The sequence below is a fragment of the Quercus lobata genome, chromosome 8, assembly GCF_001633185.2.
Source record: "Quercus lobata isolate SW786 chromosome 8, ValleyOak3.0 Primary Assembly, whole genome shotgun sequence".
NCBI lineage: Eukaryota > Viridiplantae > Streptophyta > Magnoliopsida > Fagales > Fagaceae > Quercus > Quercus lobata.
The window spans coordinates 50,501,369-50,512,996 of NC_044911.1; the positions used below are offsets into that span (position 1 = coordinate 50,501,369).

The 11,628-nt window shown below is 34.4% G+C and overlaps 1 protein-coding gene across 2 annotated transcripts; it reads left to right on the forward strand.

The window, feature by feature from the left end:
* The first annotated feature begins 3,156 nt into the window (after nucleotides 1-3,156).
* On the forward strand, nucleotides 3,157-11,059 carry LOC115958383 (F-box protein At4g00755-like). 2 transcript variants are annotated; one of them, XM_031076798.1, is made up of 6 exons: nucleotides 3,157-3,268; nucleotides 3,603-3,791; nucleotides 4,478-4,897; nucleotides 4,994-5,163; nucleotides 6,924-7,042; nucleotides 10,105-11,059. In XM_031076798.1, the coding sequence occupies exons 2-6, from the start codon at nucleotides 3,665-3,667 to the stop codon at nucleotides 10,391-10,393; spliced, it is 1,125 nt and encodes a 374-aa protein (XP_030932658.1). In that variant the 5' UTR covers nucleotides 3,157-3,268; nucleotides 3,603-3,664; the 3' UTR covers nucleotides 10,394-11,059. The 2 variants fall into 2 exon arrangements, with proteins under 2 accessions (XP_030932658.1, XP_030932659.1); XM_031076799.1 differs by having other exon boundaries at nucleotides 3,189-3,301.
* Nucleotides 11,060-11,628: the final 569 nt, after the last annotated feature.

Below are 11,628 nucleotides of genomic sequence, written 5' to 3' on the forward strand. Positions count from 1 at the left end.
TATATTATTCAATTTTTTTTTTTTTCTAAAAATTGATTTGATTTTATGGGATAAATTTAATTTTAATTTCAAGTATATTTTTATTAATGAAATAGGTTTCATTAAAAAAATTGTATTAGTTGCAGGGCAAATTAACAAAAAGTAGAGTTTTACAGGATGGGGCGGGCCTTCACAGGGCCCCAAAGGACGGGAATGGGGTTAAAAAGTTTTCTTCGTCATGTGGGATGGGACAGAGATGAGGCAAGACAAAACCATGCGAAGCGGAACTGAAGGATGAGACGAATGCCCCATCCTTCAACCCCACCTCACCCCATTGGCATCCCTAATCACCCCCAATGACCACTCAAAATTTTAGATCCAGAAGAAAAATGCCGAAAACCTAGATTCAAAAATCTGACCAAATCTACTCCAATCACCATAAACACCAACCTCATTCCAACCACCATCAACAGATATCCATTATAGCTGCAACCCAAAAATGAAGAAGAAAACTTAATCCACACCAAAGCAAACGCACACAACCACCATAACACAACCCAACCTTTGACCCATACCCTCAAACCCCAAAGAAAACCCACATCTCTGTGTCTCAAACTTACCCATAGCAAGCCTCCATCATTGCGGACTTAAGCAGCGATAGCCACCTACACATCAATTTCGCTTTAGGGGTTGTGCCCGACAGTGTGGGTTTCAAGTGAAGGGACGAGAGGGAGGTTTGGTAGAAGTTGGGTCTTTGTGTTTGATTTGGATTTGTAATGGTTGGTTGGGTGTTTGATGGATTTTGGAGCTTTTGGACTAGTAGCATCAAGCAAGAGAGAGCTAAGCTTTATGTAAAATGTTTTACTGAATTTAAGTGTAAAACATTTTACATTTGGTAGGTTTAAAGTTTTAAAATTGATCGAAAATATTTTATAGTTGACCAACCATTTTATAACAAAACAAATACTATAAAATGGAAAAACATTTTATAAAAAATATTTTATTTCAAAACAAACGGAATGTAAGTAGCTGCAAATGTTGAGGCAATTTCTCATCTCAAAGGCCTTTTTAAGTACGACGGACTATGTCAAAAAAATCTACTTCCATTATAGTCTTTCTATTTAGTGTTGTATTGCCTTGAATATTGTTTTTCCCTGTTGTAGAGATATTACACTATTACTATTATCAGTATTTTAAGTGTCTATTTTCCAATTAGACTATAGTTAGAATTTTAGGTCACTGTTTGATGTTACATATATCATATATGTGACTACTGAGTGCTGATATATGCTTGATATTTTTTTTTTTTTTTTTGATACCAAAGAAGGGAGATAAGCATACAAAATACTTTATTGATATTAGAAAGATAGTATGGAAAATCTCAAGAGATTGCTTTCATAATTATAGTACTTCAATGAGGCTACTTGCTTCATCATGAAGCATTTGATTTGAGTCCAAATTTTTGACTACTACTTCAGTTGTTATTTTCAAAAGGATTAGTTGTTATTGAAGCAATTTCTCATCTCAAAGGCCTTTCTATGTACGACGGACTATGTCAAAAAAATCTACTTCCATAGTAGTCTTTCTATTTAGTGTTGTATTGCCTTGAATATTGTTTTTCCTTGTTGTAGAGATATTACACTATTACTATTATCAGTATTTTAAGTGTATTTTCCAATTAGACTATAGTTGGAATTTCAGGTCACTGTTCGATGTTACATATATCATATATGTGACTGCTAAGTGCTGATATATGCTTAAATATATATATATATATATATTTTTTTTTTGATACCAAAGAAGGGAGATAAGCATACAAAATACTTGATTGATATTAGAAAGATAGTATGGAAAATCTCAAGAGATTGCTTTCATAATCATAGTACTTCAATGAGGTTACTTTCTTCATCATGAAGCATTTGATTTGAGTCCAAATTTTTGACTACTACTTCAGTTGTTATTTTCAAAAGGATTAGTCAGAAAGAGTTCCAGACACATTATGAAAATTTCAGCAGTGAATTACTCAATTGAACTTGATTTTTATTTTTTAACTTTTAGAAACAAATTCACTTACATTTCTTAAACTTTATTCTTAACATAAAAATACTCAAAACAGCTTATTAAAAAAAATGTCGAACCTTAATACCAAACAGCTAACTCAATCCGGTGTACTACATGCCTTCTAACTCATTTTCCAGTGTTGTTTTGCCAAAGTAATTAGAGAAACAACTTAATCGTATTCCACTTATAATTTTACTGGCTTTTTTGCATGCTTAATTTTTTTTATTTAAACTATAATTAATTCTCATACTTTTATACATACAAAATTCAAGGGCAAGAAAATTAGCTTCTCTTGATGCCAAAAAAAGGAAAAGGAGCTAAAGAATGAATTTTGCACAGATTGTATCATTGTATGTACTTTGCTGCGAAATCAAAGTATGCAAAACCTCCATATTGATGAAGAAGGTCAGCAATTGCATGCGAATCCGAACAAATATATAATTTGTAAGTTTGTCTAAAAAATTGATATCTGACCCTTCAAAGTTGAAAGTTGGCGCAAGAAACATAAAAAAATAAAATGACCATCAGGCCCATATCAGTAATATAAATGTTGTAAGAGAAATGTTTTATAAAACAGTCTCATAGGATACTTTTTTCTAAGAAAAAAAAAACCATTTGCTAACAAAACAAAAATATGAAACCTTTACTTTAAAAAAAAAAAATTAGGAAAAAAAATCTTTAACATGCTAATTACTTTCCAATCAATAATATCAATAAATCATCCACACTGATGACTCAACATTATCCCCCAACTTGTTCACAACACTTGTAACACCTCGCCAATTCTTGACTCTTGTTACCCATCCAAGAATAATGTTAGAGGCACTTAATTATACACCCAAATCTATAACATACGTCATCTTATACAAGACAAAATAATAATCACAAATTGAAATTTTGCAGTATTTTTTTATTGGGTAGATTCTAATTTACAAAACGAGTAAATTCTTCTTGCCTCAGCAACCAAGATTTATTTTTTTAAAAGAAGTAAAGAAAGAAAACCTTTTTTATTTAAAAATTAGTAAAAGAAAGAAAACATTAAATAAATAACAAAACAAAGTAACTTATGTTAAAAAAAACTTATTTAAAAAATATAAAATTGAAAAATAGTTCGATTGGTACGTTGGTTTTATCCAGCACCTTTCATTTATTTCTCTCTCTACATTATGCAGTTTTATCAGAGATAGAGATAGAGATAGAGATTTTACTCTCTTGTTCATCTCCAAAGGTAAAAGAATCCCAACTTCTCCTTCTTGTCTCTGTAAATCCTCTCACTCTCTCGCAAGTTCTGTGCCTCTGTATTTTTTTTTTTTTTTTTTTTTTTTTTTTTGCACCAAGAAAAAGTATCTTTAATTTGTGAAATTGGCGATAATTTGTTCTGATTTGTTAATTTTTTTTTTTTTTTTGGTTTTGTGATTCGTTTACATGTGTAAAATTTCTCTCTTTCTCCTTTGTGGATGCAATCTCTCATGCCACTTCCTTTATTGCAGACATTTACTATTTAATTGTACTAATGTAATTGTGGTGAGGCTCAAATTTTGTGTTTTACAATGTGAATTCAGGTTTTGAAATCTGAACAGACAACTGGGTTTTGCTCAGAATTTGGTGTAGTTAATTACTTGACATGGAAGGGGGTATGGATTTCTTGAATTGCCTTGACCTGGACATGTCGGTGCAAATTCTGATGTATTTGAAGGACCCATCTGATCTTGCCCGTGTTAGTTCTGTGTCACGGTCTTGGCGAGATTTCGGTGAGCTAAAACATGTTACATGTGTACATTTGTGTTTTCTCAAGTATTATAGTTCATAGACACATAGATTTTCTAATGCTCAATAATCCATTTCATTTTGAGTATCAGAGTTTGTAAGTAATTAAAATAGGTCTCTTGTTGAGTTGTTTGTAGTAGTATTAGAAACTTTAAGTAATTGGAAGTACATGGAGAAAAATGGTTGGTATTAATACATGCAAGTAGTAGTGATTATATGCATTAATTTTTAATGATTCTTTACTATAATATGATACAGATTTTTCACATAATTATAAAATAGAAAACATTGGGTAGTTTTTGCAGAGAAGTAGGTAATGAACTAGATTAGGGAAAGAGACTTATGAAGTAAGAAGACATTGTCATTTGGTAGAAATTTATGTTTTCCTAAAGCAAAAACGAATGAGAATGAATTGAAAGATTTAAACTCAAGAATGGACCGTTTGCATCTCTCAAATCTTATTTTTCCTCGAACTCTTTATAGTCCGCATCATTGTGTTTCTGTCAATTTGTTAGTTTGAGAACTCTGAAACTACAGTGTTTGATTACTGGTTCAGAGCTTATGTGATTGAAATTTTGAGGGAAAATAATAATAGAAACCTCTTTTTCAAGGGATTCAGTACCTGCAGGAAGTAAAGACACTGATAGTTTGAACTTTTTATGTACTGCAGTAATTGCAAATGGCCTTTTTAAGCAGTTGTGCTTGAGAATGTTTCCTCAGTTATCTAGAGTTGCTCGTGTTATGGAATTGAACAAATGTGGAGCAAAAGAGCCTGTAGAAGTTGGCTCTAGCTATTCAACGGAATGGGAATCTTTGGCAAGGGATCATAGGGTCTATGCTACTCTAGCTCGAGTTTGTACATCATTTCTTCCTGAGGATTGCATTTCAAAAGCAATTAGTGCTTCTAGCACTGATAATTATCCAGATGAAAGTATTGAAAATACTCTGCAACCAGCAGATATTGTTCCACATAGACCTTTGTACTGGTCAAGTAAAGGGCAAAAGAATCCTGCGGTGCCTGAGACACTAATATACAAGCTGAAGTCTGAGTTTTGTGTTATTACTGAAATAAAGATACGCCCTTTCGAAGGTATGCGTCAACATTTCTGCAAACTATATGCCCTTCCAGTTTGTCTTGACCTTTTAAACATCTTTTAATGATGATGTGATCTGTCTATTTGTCCAGCTTACTTTCAGCCTGGTTCACCTATATATTCCGCCAAATCTGTGCGGTTTCAAATGGGTCATCCAAAAAGCCCTAATGATTTAGGGAGTCATCTTCCGGGTGACCCATTGCCTTCTGCTGATGACACTTTCATATGGACCTACACTTCACCAGAATATCCAATGGCTCAGGTGTGTTCTAGTGCTACCTTCTACATTTCCTGTTGTTTTTCCTTTTACTTTTTTATTTTTTGTTTTTTAAGTGTGTGTTGGGGGTGTTCTGGGTTGAGAGAATTGTTAGGGATATGGGGTGTCTATTTGATTACAACCATTAAGGAGCTGAAGTGCACAGGTGTTGTTATGCTAACACCTAGCTAAAATGAAACTTTTTTTGCCAACAAAATTGGCTTATTGTTTGATTATAGCATAAAATTAAAAATTAAAAAGAAGCTTTGTTCTTCTGGTCTGCCTTCCACACCAGAACGGAGGGGCCAAGGATTGGAGGAGGTGGAATATGAAAGATATTTTAACTCAATTGGGCAGCCCATTCCTGATTAACTTACCTATACCTGAAAACATCAGCCCATTTAGCCACATGTGAAACTCTATTCATGCTTATATATGATGTGCAACTAAATTGAAAAGTTGAAAGTGGGTATGCTTTATCAATTATAAGTGTAACTATAGATTCTAGGTCACTTGTCCTCACCCCCCTCATCTCATGAAGAGCCTGAAGTGAATTGAAGAAGCTGGATTTGGCAACAACCTGAGAAGGAGCCATCAAATTGCCTGCCCTCTCTGCAAATACTTGGGTAATGTAAATAGTTACAGTCAATTTGATTTTTGCGCATATGTTACGTTAGACTGTGCGCAGGTCAGATTGTGCGGGTTGAGGGAAAAAAATTTAACCAATTTTCCATTAGTGGGTTTGAAAAATTCTAAACCACTGCCGACGCACCAACATACAAAAATGGTGGGTCAGTTGAAAATTTGGGTGGTTTCAACTCAATGGATTGCGCAGGTTAGTTTTAGTTATGTGTTATATACTAAACTTCAAAATTTATTTTGCAATTTACGAATAAAATTTAAAAAGTATTTCCTCTAAAACCCATAAAATATTGAAGGATTTACAACAAAAATATAAACCATTAAAGGAAATAATAGGAAGTGACCACTTCTCATAAATCAAAGTACACGCGTCTTAAGTTATGAGTACTTTCTACTTTTTCCTATATAAAAAAAGGCTTACCATATCCATGTCAATATTTATGCTTACAAATATGTTGGTGAAGTATGTCATTTTCTATATTAACATGTGTAAATCATGGGTTTAATATTTTTTTAAAAATCTTACATATTATATGAGATATAGATTAAAAAAGACATGAAATTATGTGTGTGTGTGTGTGTGTGTGTGTGTGTAGGCTGGTTGGGCAGGTCAGGCGGTTAGGGTGGATTGAGCTGGTTGGTGCACAAGCCTAATGTGATGAATTCCCCTCTGCAAAAGCTTCAGCAATGAAAGGGATTCAGATTCACCCTGATTTTTGTGCATATATGGAAGAACCCTAGCTAGTGAACTAATATATATATATATCACAACACAGATAATGGATTTTATGCACACCTTTCTATGGTAAGAAAGGTTGCTCTTACTATTTGATCGAAAAATACATTGCTCCCCAGCCATAACCACATTAGGAATCCTTCCATGGTAATTGCATCCTTGTATGAGAAGTGCCCTACCATTCTTATTGAAATTTTCAGTTCTACAAAATTAGACTCATCTAATATAAGATAAAAGCAAAGTACTTAAGATTTGTGAGATTACAATCTTTTCCTTTTCTGTTTTTGCGTGGCAGTTTTAATGAAAACTTTGGATGATATGAAATCATTCATTCATTTTTCTTGCAATTTATAATAGCTGACTTCTTTAATGACTTTCTCTTGAACAGGAAAGTTGCTTGCAGAAGTTTACGCTTCCAGAACCTGTTCTTTGCATTGGTGGAATTTTGCAGATTGAGCTGCTGGGTAGGGTTCAGACACAAGAAGTGGATGGCTTATTCTATATTTGGTTTGTTCTATACACTCCTTTTCATAGTCTTGTTGCATACTCATCAATGGTTATGCTATGGAGGCCTTATTAAGCCTATGAAACGCTGATGTCCTTGATAGTATTTTACAGCCCATAAAAAATTATTTTTGTTTTCTTACATGCTACATATAATAAATATAATCTATACCATGTACCACTACTTTTAGGCTTCAACAAATTTATGAATTTCATTTCGTTCTGGCTGGAATGGCCAGAAAATTTCATGCCAGTACCTCGGGATGAATTCTGGACCATTCTGGTCTGTTTCAGCCATTCCGGCCTATTTCATGCTGGATTTTTTTTTTTTTTATCCCTCATTTCACTCTAAAATCTAATTCCAAAGAAATCAAAGAAAAAGAAAAAGATGAGAAGTGGAGAGATTCAAAAGAGGTTCACCTTGATGAACGTGAGTGGTGCTTCGCCATGAGAGAATACCTATGGTAGGGATGAGTGAAGAAGATACTGATGTTTGCTGGGCTCTAGTTCTCACCATTTGTAAAGACATGCTTTTTGCAGTCCTTTTTTTGAGATTGCTGGGCTCTAGTTCACCATTTGCAAAGTCATGCTTTTTGCAGTCCTTTTTTTTTGGGCGAAAATGGCCAACTGGCCTTAAAATTGTAACTATCTAGTTAATAGGCGCTGTTTAGAAACATATTTTGTTTATAGCATCTCGAGTCTCAAAGACTCGATTTTGGGCTTCAAAATCGAGTCTTTGAGGCTCGATTTGTATGCTTACACCACTTCTGATATGGCACTTTGTCCACATGGGTGTCCACCTGGAAATCGAGTCTCTAAGACTCGATTTCAAACCCAAAATTTAAAAAAAAAACACTAAGTCGCTACGCAGATCAGAAACCCAAAATTTAAAAAAAAAAACACCAAGTCTCTATGCAGATCAGATCAGAGCAGAGGGAGAGAAAGAGAAACACACATCTACTCAGATCAGATCAGAGGGAGAGAAACAGAGAACCTCACCGCTAAACCTCACCAGCGCGGCCAGGGGCTCGCGCCGGCCAGCGTCGCGCGCGGCCTGGGTCGCGCGCGGCCAGGGGCTCGTGCGCGAGCCTGGGTCGCGCGCGGCCAGGGGCTCGTGCGCGAGCCTGGGTCGCGCGCGGCCAGGGGCTCGTGCGCAAGCCTGGGTCGCGCGCGGCCTGACCCAGGCTCGCGCGCGAGCCCCTGGCCGCCTGGGTCGCCGATCTCGATCTTCTCTCCCTCTCTGTTTCTGGTTTTCTTTTCTTTTTTCTTTTTTTTTTTTCTCTGGGTTTTTCCTCTGATGCCCTGGTGTTTGGTTTGGTCTGAGCGAGACATATAGGGCTTAGAAATCGAGTCTTAGAGACTCGATTTCTATGTAAATGCCATCTGGCAGTTCTGCCACATCAGAGTTGATCCAAGCTACAAATCGAGCCTCAAAGACTCGATTTTGAAGACCAAAATCGAGTCTTTAAGACTCGAGATGCTATAAATAAAATATGTTTCTAAACGGCGCTTATTAACTAGATAGTTACAATTTTAAGGCCAGTTGGCCATTTTGGCCTTTTTTTTGAGAAGATCTGTGGCGATGGCCTTCAGTAAATTGCATCCGAATGAACCTACCTTTTTGAGTTTTTCTTTGTTTATCAGACTATCTGCTTCCAGTTTGTTTACCACACCATTCCAAGCAACAGCTTGTAAGATGAAATGATGTAATAAAAGTAGGACATTGAAAAGTCTTCATGAAAGAAAGATTTTAAAAATCTAGCCAGTTGGGGTAGGAAAATTCTTGGAAGCTTCCTCTTTTACAAATGCCCCAACATCTATATTTATTTACAAAAGAACCAAATTGTCTTAGTTTTCTAAATTACTCATCTGATTAGTTTATTAGGAATTTTCTTTAATGTCTATATTAAAATCATTGATTTATATTATTATTTAACTAAATAATAATAATAATAAGTAATAAATTATTATATATATATATACACACACATAAAATTATATATTAGTGGTAACTCAAAACGGTACACCAAAATAGATCGGTATTGAAATACTTTGTTCCAATGGATGAACCAAAACGGGTGCTAAAACAGTATTCAAAACATTAGGCTTAAATAATTTTCAAAAAGTGATGTGCATTGATTTATTGCTTTCGGTTCATACACATTGTTTTTACAAATTGGGCAATGTGAGGTAAAAGGTTACCCCTGGAGAGGGAAGGATAAGAGTAAATCCAGATAGGATTTACTGAAGCAGAAGGGGAAAAGGATAGACAATGAGATTAGTATTTCTGTGTCACCAATTTGCTACTATGTTCACCTCCTCTGCTTTGACTTATATTAGGAAATTTTCTAAAATCCATTTTCTTCTGCATGTAGGGATTATCATAGTATGTTATATCCCAAAGCCACATGGAAGAAAATTATGCAGCAGCTGATGAAGTTTGAATTTGATTGAATTAAACTTCATCAGCTGCTGCATAATTATCTTCCCTGCGACCTTGGGACATAACATAGTAAATAGTTTGTGCTCTTGGAAATTTGATTTTTTTTGAAAAAAAAAAAAAAACTTTCCTTATAACACTTTCATCTTAATAATAGCCTAAGCTTTGTCAAAATGACTAGGGACTGACTTTTTTGACAAGTAAATCCGTTGAAAAAAGCATAACTAGAAAACACTAGTCCACAGGATGTATTTAGGTATACACCAATTACCAGGGACTGGCTTAAATTAACAGGCACATGCCTAAAACTAGGGTCTGTTAGTTTCTGTGGAATATTAGGTTCAGTTAGTTTTTGTGGAATATTAAATTGTGAAAGGCTGGAAGGAAGTGTACCAATGAAATTTGATGCAAGGTTATCAAAATTATTGCTGTATTGGTATGCTATTATATTCACTGTATGCATGGTTCAACATTATCAATGCATGTAAATCTGGCCTCTCTCTCCCCCCACAGAAGCCTCCTACAAAAGAATGGCATGTAGGGCATATTTGTTTCCTTCCAAACTAATGATCTCCTCTTCTTGTGCTGCAAGTAAGATTAATGACAGAAAGTTTGCAATTTTCAGCATGTCTTATGTTCAAGTTATGGGGTGTTCCTTATCTCCAGCACTTCGTGTAGAAATTCTTGAGCCATCTGGGACATTTGTCTTGAAGAAGGACATGCAAGGCAAGTTTCATACCCAACCAGGTTTACCTGAGAATGAGGCCCGTGAAATCCCTAATGATCGATGGCAAAGACGTATCAGATATTTGCAACATTTTGTGGACATATTGCAGGGAAATGCAAACGTAGTAATTGAAGAATATGAATCAGGTGAAGAGGAAGATGAAGCAGAGGAAGAATATCCTGTCTGAATTTGTCATATGTTAACTTATATCCAATCCCTCTAAACACCCCCCCACCCCAACAAAAAAAAAAAAAAAAGGAAAAAAATAAAATTAAATGTGTTTTTGAACTGAGTAGCTGCAAATGTTGCAGTAATTTATCATCTCAAGGCCTTTCTGTACGAAGGACTACGTTAAAAAAAAAAAAAAAAAAAAAAAAAACCACTTCCTATACGGTCTTTCTATCTAGAGTTGTATAGCCTTGACTTCTTCTTTTTTCCCTGTTTTAGTGGTATTGCACTATTACTATTATCAGTATGAGCATCAATAATTATGTTCTTTCACTGTTGGTGAGTTTACTTACCAAGTTAAATCTTTTGATGTAGAGATGAAATTAGTTGGTTTGAAAGTAACTGATAGAAATTATTTGCTAATGGTGGAAATACTGAAATTAATTTGAAAGAAGGCCAGGTTGGGTTCCCATTTAAAACAATTGCTGTTGGAGGCAAATTTGCTTATGATGTCAGGGATCTTCTTAAACTATATTCAGTACCGAAAGTCAGGGGATGGCTATTGTTTTTAGTTTCCTACTTTCTATTTTGTGTGTAATATTTTTTCTTTCTTTTAAGTAGCTCTAGGACTTTGCAATTGTTACTATGACTGAAGTTTTGTGATTTTATTTAAGTTGTATTTTTATTTGCAAGTGTAGAGAGATGAATGTAGAAAGGTTCCCAAAGTAGCTTTGTAATATATGCCCATCCAACTTATTATAATAAATAAATAAATAAATAAAAAAGAAAAAAGAAAGAAAGAAAGTAATATATAACCATACAAACATTTTGTTTATGATTATTTAGTGTCTTAGCGAACAACATTTTCTTTCAACTATTCTTTTATTTTGTGTACGTTTGTTTTTTCTTTTTTAATAATTCTTTTTATTTTTAGGGCATTGTAATATATAATTGCAGTTTTTGTGAGAAGTCTTTCATAATGTTATTTTCATTTAACATCTTAACAGAGGAAATTTTGGTACAAGTTCTTTTTTTTTTAATCCAAAATGTTAAAATGCCAAAATATGAGCAAACCTTTTTTTTTTTAAACAAAATTTCAGGAGGAGCTTTTTAACTATGATCCAAATGATTTAAAGACCGAATTTGTGACCGCCAAATTCTAGTTACAAGTCCCACCCATAAATTTAGAATTTCCTTATTTTACAATACCAGACACAACGACTGATAAAACCCCTCTCAGATTTTGGCTTCTTG